The 13,715-nt window shown below is 39.1% G+C and overlaps 1 protein-coding gene across 2 annotated transcripts in view; it reads left to right on the top strand.

The window, feature by feature from the left end:
* The window catches only part of SIMC1 (SUMO interacting motifs containing 1), an 88,315-nt gene that overhangs the window by 50,231 nt on the left and 24,369 nt on the right, over window positions 1-13,715 (top strand). For both annotated transcript variants that reach the window (XM_025867007.2, XM_025867009.2), the window contains 2 exons: window positions 5,858-6,012; window positions 13,110-13,262. In XM_025867007.2, coding sequence (XP_025722792.1) covers window positions 5,858-6,012; window positions 13,110-13,262 — 308 coding nt within the window. The remainder of the gene's footprint in view (window positions 1-5,857; window positions 6,013-13,109; window positions 13,263-13,715) is intronic.

Raw genomic sequence — 13,715 nt, 5'->3', positions numbered from 1 at the left:
TGTTTCAATATACAAAAATCAATCAATGAAATATACTACATTAACAGAATGAAGGACAAAAACCACATGATCATCTCAATTGATGCAAAAAAAAATGCACTTGACAAAATTCAACACATTTCATCATAAAAACTCTCAACAAACTAGGAAGAGAAAGAAACTATCTTATAAAAGCACTATATGGAAAAACCCACAGCAAACATCATATTCAGTGGTGAAATACTGAAACTTTTCCTCTAAGATCAGGAATAAGGTAAGGATACCTACTCTTGTCTCTTCTATTCAACATAGTATTAGAAGTTCTAACCAAAGCAGTTAGGCAAGGAAGGGAAATAAAAGACATCCACATTGAAAAGCAAGAAGCAGAATTATCTCTGTTCATAGATAACATGATCTTATATGAAGAAAACCCTAAAGATTCTACACAGAAAAATTGTTAGAGCTAATAAACAAGTTCAGCAAAGTTGCAGGATACAAAATCAAGACACAAAAATCAGTTGCATTTCTGTATACTAACAATCTGAAAAGGAAATTAGGAAAACAATTCTATTAACAAAAGTATCAAAAACAATAAAATACTTAGGGGTAGACCTAACTAAGGAGATGAACAATTTGTACACTGAAAACTACAAAACATTACTGGAAGAAAATAAAGAAGACATAAATAAATGATAAGATATCTCCTGCTCAGGGCGCCTGGGTGGCTCAGATGGTTAAGCGTCTGCCTTCGGCTCAGGTCATGATCCCAGGGTCCTGGAATCCAGTCCCACATCAGGCTCCCTGCTTGGCGGGAATCCTGCTTCTCCCTCTCCCACTCCAAGCCCTGCTTGTGTTCCTGTTCTCTCTGTCTCTGTCAAATAAATAAAATCTTAAAAAAAAAGATATCTCATGCTCATAGATTGAAAGAATTAATATTGTTAAGATATTAGTAGATATTAGTACCCAAAGTAATCCACAGAGTCAGCACAATCCCTATCAAAATCCCAGCAGCTCTTTTTGCAGAAATAGAAAAATCTGTCCTAAAATTCATATGGAATTTCAGAGGACCCTGAATAGCCAAAACAATCTTGAAAAAGAACAAATTTGCACTATTCAAACTTGTTGGTTTTAAATATATTATAAAGCTACAGTCATCAAAACAGTGTGGTAATCTCATAAAAACAGACATATAGACGTGCAATAAAATGGAGAACCCCCCCGCAAAATTTTGTGAGTATGGTCAAGTGATGTTCATCAAGGGTGCCAAGACCATTCAATGGGGAAAAGATAGTCTCTTCAACAAATAGTTTTGGGAAAACTGGATAGCCATATGCAAAAGAATGAAGTTGGACCCTTATCTAATACCGTATACAAAAATTAACTCTAAATGGAACAAAGATCTCTGACATCAGACCAAAAACTATAAAACTCTTAGGAGAAAATATAGGGGAAAACTTCATGACATTGAATTTGGCATTGTTTTCTCTGATATGACACCAAAGACATGAGCAAATAAAGCAAAAATAGACAAATGGAACTATATCAAAGTTGTTTAAAACTTCTGTGCATCAGAGAACACAGGAGTGAAAAGGCAGTCTATAGAATGGGAGAAAATATTTTTAAAATCACTTATCTGGGGGCACCTGAGTGGCTCAGTTGGTTAAGCATCTGCCTTCAGCTCAGGTCATGATCCCAGGGTCCTGGGATCCAGCCCTGCATCAGTCTCCTTGGACAGTGGGGAGCCTGCTTCTCTCTCTCCCTCTGCCTGCTGTTCCCCCTGATTGTGCTCTCTCGCTCTCTCTCTGTGTCCAATAGATAAATAAAATCTTTTTAAAAAATCACATATCTGATAAGGGGTTAATATCCAGAATATATAAAGAACTATAATTCAACAACATTTAAACATTTTACTACAAAACTGACAGAATTAAAGGAAAAATTGAACAACAAAATAACCCAATTTTTAAAAGGGCAAAGGACTTGAATAGACATTTTTCCAAAGATGATATACAAATGGCCAATAAGCATATGAAAGAATGCTCAACATCATTAATCACAGAGAGATGCAAATCAAAATCACAATGAGATATCATTTCACACCCATCAGGATGGGTACTATTAAAAGAAAAATTTTTAACAGAAAATAAGTAGTGGCAAGGATATAGAGAAATTAGATCACTTGCCCACTGTGGGTAGGATTATAAAATAGTATAGTCGCTATGAAGATTATATGGTGGTTCTTCAAAAAATTAAAAATAGAATTACCATATGATCCATCAATCCCACTTCATATACTCCCACAGGGGTATATATGTAAAAGAATTGAAAGAAGGGTCTTGAAAAGATATTTGCACACCCATGTTCATAGCAGCATATTCACAATAACCAAGGAGTGGAAGTAACTGAACTGTCCATCAACAGATAACTAGGTAAACAAAATGTGGTATATACAGATAAGATGAAATATTAATTCTGCTTTAAACAGGAAGGAAATCATCCCATATGCTACAACATGGATGGTAGCATAATGAAGACAAGATACTACGTGAAATAAACCAGTCACAAAAAAAGACAGTATATAATTTGATGCACCCAAAGTATCTATAGTAGTCATATTAATATAAAAAACAAATGGGAGCACCTGGGTGGCTCAGTCAGTTGGGCCTCCAACTCTTGATTTCAGTTCAGGTCTTGATCTCTGGGTCGTGGGTTCAGGCCCCCTGTTGGGCCCCACATTGAGCTCTGCGCTGGGCGTGGAGCCTACTTAAATTAAAAAAAAAATTTTTTTTTTTTAAAACAAATAGAATGTTGGTTACCAGGGGTTAGGGGGAGGGGGAAATTGGGTGTTATTGTTCAATGTGTATAGAGTCTCATATTGCAAGATGGAAAAGATCTGTTTGCAACTACGGATATATACTTAATAATACTAAACTGTACACTTAAAAATGGTTAAAATAATAAACTCTGTTACATGTTTTTTACCACAATTTTTAAAAATTTTAAAAAGAAAACAGGCTATAACAAATGTTGCCAAGAAAGTAGAGATACAGGGGGCGCCTGGGTGGCTCAGCTGGTTAAGCCACTGCCTTCGGCTCAGGTCATGATCCTGGAGTCCCCGGATCGAGTCCCGCATCGGACTCCCTGCTCGGCAGGGAGTCTGCTTCTCCCTCTGACCCTCCCCCCATCTCATGTGCTTTCTCTCTCTCTCTCTCAATCTCTCTCTCTCTCTCAAATAAAATAAATAAATAAATCTTTAAAAAAAAAAGAAAGAGATACAGGAAGTTTCATACATTGCTGGTGGGAATGTAAATGGTACAACCACTTTGGAAAACAGTTTGGCAGTTTCTTTAAAAAATTAAACATAAACTTATCATATGACCCAGCTGTTCCACTTCCAGGTACTGACTCCCCCAAAATGAAAATATATGTCTAATAAAGGCTTACATGTGAATGTTCATAGCAGCATTATTCATAATAGCCAAAAAGTGGAAACAGACCAAATGACCATCAGCAGTTGAATGGATAAGCAAAATGTGCTATATTTATATGTGGGAATACTATTAAAAAAAAAAAAAGAGCTCTTGATACATGCTAAGACATGGACAAACCTCAAAAAAATATTAAGCTAAGTAAAAGGAAGCCACATACACAAGATCACATATTGTATAATTCTGCATATATGAAATGTCCAGAAGGGCAAATCAGTAAAGCCAGAAAGTAGAGGAGTGTTTGCCTGGAGCTAGAGGTGGGGACAGGAATTAACTGTAAACAGGCATGAGCGATCTTATTTCAGTTATGAAGATGTTCTTTTTTTTTTTTTTAAGATTTATCTATTTTAGAATGAGATAGTGCTCATGAGTAGGGGGAGAGGGAGAGGGAGAGACTTTTCAAACACACTCTGCACTGAGCGTGAAGCCCATCATGGGGCTCAGTCTCATGACCCATGAGATCATGACCTAAGCTGAAACCAAGTGTTGGACACTTAACCAACTGAGTCACCCAGGCACCCCTATGAAGATGTTCTAAAAATTGATGGTCATAGTTGCCAAACTCAATAAATTTACAACAAATCATTGAACTGTACATTTAAAATGGGTGAATTTTTAAGGTTTTTCAATAATAAAAATGAAAAAAAATTGGAAAAGAAGGGTATTCTCAAGATTCAACACCATTCTTGAGTTGAAAGAAGTAAAGTGTTCACTGTAGGCAATGTAGGGAGGGTAAAAAAAGAAACTTCAGGAAAATCATAAAGCTTCACAAGAAAGGAATGATTTTCTTAGTATACTACTGTGTGGATTTCCACCATCAGTCCAAGGAAGGCTGCTAGTCCCCACAGAAAAGGCCTTGTAACCCAGCTGTTTCTCTCTCTCAAAAGCATAGCCAGCAGAATCTCTCTCCTGCGCCATAGTAAATAATTTTAACATAGTCCTCATACTGTAAACACTATTTAGTTATAATATTTAGAATCAGTTTATATACAAAGCACAGAAGACAAGTGTATTAGCCTTGACAGTGGAAAACAGAAAAGCGTAGAAGATAAAGATTAGGAGATGAAAAGGGATAGGATCTCTGAGGATAGTAGGGTTGCTGTAACATCTTTATCTTTATCCCAAGTGAGGAGTCAAGAGATACTATCTATAGATGATGGAACATAAATTGAGATAGTTATTTTAGGAAGAGAAGCAGGGAAATGGCACAAGTGAGTTAAATCCTTATCTAGCACAGCAAAGCCAATAGGTAATGTCTAAAGTTAATAAATCAAGAAATAGTGATAAGAGCAGCTTTTTAAAGATGTTTAGGGTAACTTTCAGAAGAAAGAGTTTAAAATTTCCCTCTAGGGTACTCGGGGCAAGCAGTAGAGGAGAGTGGTGTTAGTGGAAGACTTCCGTCATAAATCTAGCACAAGTACTTGGTTTTTAAAAAATCATTTGCACCAATTAACGAGCATTAGAGAAAAAAAATACACATTTGGAAGACAAAATTATCCATCCCCACCTCCTCTTTAAAAAGAAAGAAACTGTTTGTGCTTGCAATGGTCATTCTTTTTCCTGCTGACTAAACCATACCCTAGTCCATGAGTGTATATTCTCAGAGTATATGCCTACCCCCTAGTGTTTCCTAAAGAGTCCAGAAATGTTTTGGGGCCTTATTCTTCGAATTTTCAAAGCCTGAGCTCCTGGGCCTGGGTCCCAGCACTTGTCTCCCAGTAAAGGGAGACCAACAAATGGTACATGTCTGCCTGGTGTGTCACAGGTGCTTACACTGGTTTTGGTACCGTTACGGTTATCACCACGTAAATCACAAAGACACTGAGACTCAGAAGGGCAAGTTGAATAAGGTGTGGATCTGAGTTTAAAACATCAAACAAAATAAATACATAAGGTCTGTGTGCCATCAAAGCCCACATTCTTTACTGCATCGGTTGGGCTTTCTCAGTTAGGATCATTTCACCTGTAACAACCCAACTCAGACTTGCAAAAACAATAAGGATATGCATCAGCTCATGTTACTAGAGGTTTAGCAGTGGTATGGACATCATGGTTGCTTGATCCAGCAGCTCAACAGGGTCATTTAGGAGCCAGTTTTTGTCTCTCTCTTTTGATATCTACAGTTTGGGGTTTATCCTGAGACTGACTTCTCGGTTATCTATCTCTTAAAATTAGGAAGTCTATAGTCCTGAGCCTCCAGGCTCCGAGACTGCCCTATTTCCCCTCTTTTGTAATGACCTACGCTGCCTGCTCTCTCTCAGGAGCTGCTTTTAGGTACAGACACACTTGTTGACACATGGCCTTCCCTTGGACTTCATATTTATGAGAGCCCAATACTCACTGTCATCAGGAAATTGAAAGGAAATACTTCTCATTTTTTTCTCCCACAGGGACAGAATCTGCCTGGGCGAGTCCTTTTTATGCGTTATGTGGTACAGACTCTGGAAGATGACTTCCAGCAGATCCTGAGGAGGCAGCGACAGCACCTGCAGCAGTCCATTGCAAGCACTGTGCTGTCCTGTGACAAGCAGCCCCACAATGTCAGGTAACCAGCGCCTGAGCCTAGGGGTGAAGAGAGGTCAGGGCCGTAAGTTGGCAGGTCCTCAAGGCTCAAGAACACTGGATGAGACTATAGTCACTCGATAGTATAACAGGGATAGCTATTAAAACTATAGATCCCAAAAGAAAATCTGTCTGTACCAGCTATGTGTCAGGCACCACAGCCTTCGTGGTTTTTCTCAAGACCATCAGATGTTCTTTGGTGTATTTCAGAATTGTCCAGACAGCCTCAGGAGACGTAGGCGGGGAGACCTTAACTTATGTAAAACTTTTCACAGCTTTTATAAACCTCGGTTTATTTCCATCTCCCTGAATAACTCAAGAACTCTAATTTGTCACTACTAGTTTCTGTAAACTAATATATGATAATAGATCATGTGGCTAACAATAGAGTACAAAAATGGTAGCTAGCAAGCATGTGTTCTTTTTTGTAGAATCAGGGCAAGAGAGAGCTTCTGGAAGCTTCAGAGCAGGGAGATACCATATCCTTCTATCAGTGGGAGAAAATGTGATTTCTAGGGTGGTGATTTCAGGCTGGAATTTTCCTCCTGAAACTACAACCCTTGCTTTTTTTGGAAATGGTTCTCACCAGACTAAAGTACCAGCATCCTTTTTTTTACCAGCATCATTGAAACTCTTCCATTCATATTTATGTTCCCATATGTTCTTGCATGTTTGTTAAAAATAGTTTTCTATGGGCCAATATGGGCTACTGACTATTTTAACTACTTTAATAAAAAAAAGAAGCTTCATATTGTTTTGAGCATTAGCCAGCTTCCCTGCTTAGTTTGCATGGCCATATTCATTTTCCTAGATGTGGCATTTTATGTAGTTTACTTTTTTTATTTATTCATTTGAGACAGAGATACAGAGAGAGAGAGAGAGAGAGAGAGAGCATGAGCAGGGGGAGAGGCAGAGGGAGAAGCAGGCTCCCTGCTGAGCCAGGAGCCTGATGCGGGGCTCGATCCCAGGACCCTGGGATCACGAACTGAGCCTAAGGCAGATGCTTAACCATCTGAGCCACCCAGGCACCCCCATTTTATGTAGTTTAAATGTTAATGATTAGGGCGCCTGGGTGGCTCAGTTGGTGAAGCAACTGCCTTCGGCTCAGGTCGTGATCCCGGAGTCCTGGGATCAAGTCCCACATCGGACTCCCTGCTCAGCGGGGAGTCTGCTTCTCCCTCTGACCCTCTTCCCTCTCGTGCTCTCTATCTCTCATTCTCTCTCTCTCTCAAATAAATAAATAAAATCTTAAAAAAAAATAAATGTTAATGATTAGAAAATCAGTAAGTAGAGAATCTACAAAGAGCACAGGATAGTATAGTTGGGTTTTAAATAGAAAAATAACAATTTAATTAATGAGAGCAGCTCTAGCAACCATTCTGCTTTGTGAGCATAGGATTGGATTGAGTCCTTTCCCACTTCTCTCTTCAGAGAAACAGACCTACTTCATCCAGTCATGTCAGTTGCTTTCATTTCTCCTTTGTACCATGCAGAGTGTGATCTTGGGTTTAAGGTTTAAAGATAGGCATTTATGGGGCGGAACGATGTTACCTTAGTTTCAGGTGTACAACACAGTGATTTGACAAGTCTGTATATCATGCTGTGCTCACCACAAGTGTGGCTAACATCTGTCACCACACTACACTTCTATAATATCATTGATTACATTTTCTGTGCTGTACCTTTCATCCATGTGACTTATTCATTCCATAACTAGTAGCCTATACCCCCCAACCCCCTCCACCTGTTTTACTCATCCTTCTACCCCTTGTGCTCTGGCAACCACCAATTTGTTTTCTGTATTTATGAGTCTGTTTCTGTTTTCTTTGTTTGTTTTTTAGATTCCACAAATAAGTGAAATCATGTGGTATTTGTCTTTCTCTGACTTACTTCATCTATCATAATACCGTCTTGGTCCATTCATGTTCTCACAAATAGCAAGATTTCATTCTTTCTTGTGGCTGAGTATTATTCCATTGTGTGTGTGTGTGTGTGTGTGTGTGTAAATATAGCACATCTTCTTTATCCATTCATCTATTGATGGACACTTAGGTTGCTTCCATGTCTTAGCTGTTGTAAATAATGCTGCAATAAACATAGGGTTGCTGTTCTGAACAAAAGATTCTCAGCAGCCATGTTTCCATTTCGAAAAAGAAAGAAAGGTTTATTATTATTATAGAAACCTAATAGAAACAGAAGAGGAAAAGGATCTACATATAGATGAAGGTAATAATAGGCAATAAATGAGAATAAGGCAAAGTCACATCAAACCAGGTACTTACAACATCCAACCTCATCAGCTGGGGAAGCCCCATGGAAACTTCAGCAAGGCTGGAGTCCCAACCGAGAAGCCCTGGCAGAGCATCCTCCCCTCAGGCGAGACTTCCAACTGATCATTCCCATAAGGGCCATATTTATAGGGCAAATAATAAGGTTTGAAATTAAACATTTGTTTGCCTACATGCAGTTTGGAACAAGCTGTATTTCCATGTTATCATGTTTCTATATTTTCAAGGGCTTTGTGTGTCTGCCTCCCCTCCAGGATTCCATTTCAGGGAGCCAGCCCAGCATGGAGCAGGAGGGGATGAGCGACAAGATTTGTAGCCCTTGGCATCCAGAACAGAAGGGCCAGTTCTGACCTGGAGGCCAGATAATGTATTTCAAACAACCAGGCTCCCAAGGTTATTCACACAGCATGAGTCTCACAAACAACATTCCTTAGCCTGCCTGTGTACATGCAGGTCCAGGTGGTCGGTTATGCGGGACAAATCACAAAAACATCTATCCATACAGAACAGGTGCATATATCTTTTTGAATTAGCATTTTCATTTTCTTTAAATACCCAGTAGTGGGATTACTGGATCATAATGGTATTTCTATTTTTAAATTTTGAGGAACCTCCGTTCTGTTACCCTAGTGGGTGTACCAATTTACATTCCCAACAGTGCATGAGGATTCCTTTTTCTCCACATCCTCACCAGCATTTGTTATTTCTTGTCTCAAAGATGGGAATTTTTAAAAAGAGGGAGAGACAGCAAGTCATTCTCTATACTACCCTTTCTTATGGGGCTTTCTTTTCTTTTTAAACTCTTCATACAAAGAATAAACTAGTTCTATAAGATTTAAAAAATACACTAGTTCCCAAGTCCCTTCACCTGCATTTTCCTTTCCCACAAGGGTAATCACTTTATTCTTTTATGTGATTTTTTGGATATTTACCTCTGTATGACTAGATTGCAATACCTTGTATTGCTAATTCTTGATTTTTCTTTATTAGCTATTATTTGTTGACTTTCTACGTGAAGGATAAGAAGTTAGCTCTTTTTTCCTTCCTCCCTCCTTCCTGACACACACATTTCCCAGCCCCCATACTATTAATTTATTTATATCATAATTTTTTTCAGATCAGTATTCAATGTTTCTATTACTAGGATGATGTGTGCTAGTCGGAGTTGAGCCAAGTACTAAACTATGATTACTTCTCCTTTCATTCATACCTTTGTGTTTCCTTAGAGTTAATAATTGCCTTATTTTTAGTTCCCTTGCATTATTTGTGCATACTGGAAGTCAACCCCAAATTCTCTATTTGCTCTAAATCTCCCCTCAAGATGTTTATTTACACTGGGTAGTCTTCTTCTTAAAGACCTCCTTCAGTCTGGATTGGTTGTCTTCTTTGCCAGTTTTTATCATAAATGTGAGGATTTCCTTTACCTGTTTCCAAAGTTAGATCTTTTGTGTGTTTGTTTGCCCTAAATCTTCTCTTTCTTGGTTTACTCCCTCATTTTAATAGATTAGTCTCCAGTAGCTTCTTAGAAATGGATGTGGGAAGTAAAATTTTTGAAATCTTCAATATCTGAAAATTATCTTCCCATATGTTGATTGATAGCAGTATAGATATTTAGGTTACAAATAGCTTTTCTACAGAACATTCGAAGGAAATTTTCTTTTTTTTTTTTTAAAGATTTTATTTATTTGACAGAGATAGCGAGAGCAGGAACATAAGCAGGAGGAGTGGGAGAGGGAGAAGCAGGCTTCCCGCTGAGCAGGGAGCCCGATTAGGGCTCGACCCCAGGACCCTGGGACCATGACCTGAGCCGAAGGCAGACGCTTAACGACTGAACCACCCAGGTAGTCCCCGAAGGAAATTTTCCATTTTCTTCTAGCTTCCACAATTGCTGTTAAGAAGTCGTAAGTTACTTTGATTACTGATTCTTTGTATATGCCCTAAGTTTTTCCTCTGAAAATTTTTAGAGTCCTCTTTTTGCCCAGTATGCTTGTTGTAGGTCTGCATTCATCCATTGTTCTGGGCATTCAGTCTAGAAACATCCTTCATTCCTGAAAAGAGAGTTTTCATTTGTTATTATGTTTTTAATTTCCAAGGGCTTTTTTTACTTTGTCTCTAAATGTTCCTTTTTAAAATTAATAAATAGTATTTGTTCTTGTTTTCTTCTTTCATGGATCCATACATTCTCATATCTTTGGTGATACTGATGATGGCTTTTGTTTTTGTTTATTCTCCGCATAGTCTTATTTTCTCCCAAGTTACTTTTTTAGCAGGGAGGGGGAGCATTGGTTTTGGTTATTTTGGTCTTTATCTCTCATAGTGGAACATTTCCATAAATGTCTAGTAAACCTTGGTAGTCTATCCAAGTTTAAGGGTGACAGACTTGACTGCTGATGAACGCTCAAAGTACATGGGAGGACTTGTCATTTCTGTACTTCCCTGTAGGTGGAAATGACTGCCCATTTTTTAGAAAATACCTTGTCAGTGTCTTCAGGTCTTTCCTCTTGGTTGGGCTGGATGGGTTTTTCAAAGAAGACTTCCAATTTCCTACATAAAGGGTAAAGACTGGAATGCCAGGTTTTTGGAAGACAAGTGTGGGAAAATAGCAAGGATCTCTGCGTTCAGCATGCCTATGTTCACTTCGTGCCGCTGTTATGCTTTGATACCCTTGCCTCCCAGCTGTGCCTGGTATCCTAGTCCAAAGACCCTCAGTTTTATCTCTCCACAATGTTAACTTGTAGTTAAGAGTCTAAAACTTTCTTAAAGAGCTTTCAAACCAGGGGCACCTGGTGGCTCAGTTGTTAAGTGTCTGCCTTCGGCTCGGGTCGTGATCCCAGGGTCCTGGCATCGAGCCCCGCGTCAGGCTCCCTGCTTGGCAGGAGGTCTGCTTCTCCCTCTCCCACTCCCCCTGCTTGTGTTCCCTCTCTCTGTCAAAAAAAAAAAAAAAATTCTTAAAAGAGCTTATAAACCATTATGCTTACTTTCCCTTATATCCTTTCATTCTGCTTCAGAGAAGCTTTGCACTGCCATTTGCACAGCTTATTGAAGTTTTTTTTTCTTTTTTGGCAAATAGGATTAAATAGGATTACTCTTTATTGCTGGCTTAGGATTCGGCTTTCTCAATTCTGCTAAGTCAGTTAAAATCCATCCCTTTGCTAAAGTCATAGACTTAAATTAAGAATCATCCTTAAACATTGGGGAGGGTGGGGCGCCTGGGTGGCTCAGACGGTTGGGCGTCTGCCTTCGACTTGGGTCATGATCCCAGGGTCCTGGGATCGAGCCCCGCATCGGACTCCCTGCTCGGTGGGGAGCCTACTTCTCCCTCTCCCTCTGCCTGCTTCTTCCCCTGCTTGTACACTCTCCCTCTCTGTCAAAAATAAATAAAATCTTAAAAAAAAAAAAAAACATTGGGGAGGGTATGTGTTGTGGTGAGCACTGGGTGTTGTGTAAGACTGATGAATCACAGACCTGTACCCCTGAAACAAATAATACATTATATGTTAATTAAAAAAAAAATCATCCTTAAAGGGGCACCTGGGTGGCCAGGTCAGTTAAGCGTCTGACTCTTGATTTTCAGCTCAGGTCATGATCTCAGGGTTGTGAGATTGAGCCCCACCTAGGGCTCCATGCTGGGTGTGGAGCCCACTTAAGATTCTTTCTCTCCCTCTCCTTCTGCCCCCGCCCCACCTCTCTCCCTCTCTTAAAAAAAAAAAAAAAATCCTTAAAGCATGACATACTTGCCTTATCTAGTTAATTGGTTACTTTTGATTTTATAATCAGCATCTCTTAATCCACCCCCCAAATCAAAGGCTGGGACCTTGACAATTACCTGCATCTAACCATACATCCATCCCCCTATCACCTACTTTGCACCTTCCTGCACCCAAAGTGATCAGCATTCTGTATGTTCATCATTTCCTTCCCATTTTTATGTCATTTTATTATATCTAAATGTGTTCCTATAAAGTGTATGTTTATATTTTAGTTCCTTTCTACTGTATATTAAAGAATATCATGCTATACATAATCTCTTGGAACTTTTATTTTTCACTTTATATTATAGAGTACTAAGGTTTGTCCATACTGTCACTTACCACTGTAGCTTACTCATTTTCACTACTATGTAATATTCTATTTTGTGATTATACTTCATTTCCCTTCCATCTTCTAAAATTTCACTGTTATTGTCTCCCTTCCTTTTCTCCTCTTCCTTGTGGATTTTTAAAAGAATTATTTACTCTAGCATTAGTGGGATTTAGGAGGGAACAAAATTAGAAGTGTGTATTAAATCCACCATTTTTACCTGGGTTACCTAAGTGATCATCAAAAGTAATTTTGACTATATGAGATGTTTTTACCTTACTAACTTTTAAAGCCTTCACCCTGCATAAAGTATGACTCCATTGCACATACTCTAAACCTCAATTATTAGTATTAGTAGATGACACCTAATCATAGAAAGCCAGCAAGGATCTCTGTGGTCATCCAGTCAAACTTTCCATCTGCTCAATGCATGTTCCTAATCAGGAAGCCACGGATAGTACTCTTTGACCCCAGAGGTACCTTTCAATAACAACTCAGAAAAATGTCGATATTTCATTAGCTTTTGTAACCTTACTGCAATTAAATGTGGGGTTTCCATTAGACTTGTTTAAATATTGAAAATCACCTAAGAACCCTCTTTGTAACCTTTGGGGAAATCTAGGGGCCTCAGAGCCCAAGTTAAGGCTGTGGTTTTGAGCACCATACAATAAAACAGAAGTTTAAACTTTTTTTTATCTTTTTTCCATTGCAGGGATGTCATCAAGTGGTTGGTCAAAGTAGTAACTGAAGAAGGATTAACTCAGCCCCCAAATGGGAATCAAACCTCTTCAGGAACAGGAATCTTGAAGGCCAACAGTAGCCATCCTTCTCCCCAGCCCAACCTGACAAAGAACACCAATCAGCTGTAAGGGGCAGGCACAAGTTGTCTTTCCCAGGGCTGTCAGGATTTATTGCTTTAGAGAACAGCAGCATTCCTAAAAGAGGTTTCCACAGAATTAACAAGCTCTTGTAACATAGGCTGATTCTTACTAAAGACTGTCTTAGTTTGGCTACAGGCTAAATTCTAATGCCAAAGTTAAACAAAAGCAGATGCTTTCTCTCTCAGATGAATAGGACTTCACTAAGTGAACATAAGTTCACAAAATTGAAGTGAAACAAAAGCTAAGGGATCCATTTCCTGGATTCCAAGGGACAGTACAGGGTCACAGCTACTCATCACTTCAGCTGACCACTGATGGAAGAGAAGGAGTCATGGATAGTGGGTGTTCCAGCAGCCTCTAGTCCTCAAGGACCTTCATGTCTCCCCTCCAGTCCTGGGAGAAGAATAGCAGTTTAACCTGCAGATTCTAACAGGTTA

Source organism: Callorhinus ursinus, unplaced genomic scaffold, assembly GCF_003265705.2.
Source record: "Callorhinus ursinus isolate GAN/ISIS: 27379988/994484 unplaced genomic scaffold, GSC_fseal_2.0 scaffold3, whole genome shotgun sequence".
In the NCBI taxonomy this organism is placed as follows: Eukaryota; Metazoa; Chordata; class Mammalia; order Carnivora; family Otariidae; genus Callorhinus; species Callorhinus ursinus.
Note: the sequence above shows the minus strand (reverse complement) of the source record. Positions and strands in the feature narration are given on the sequence as shown.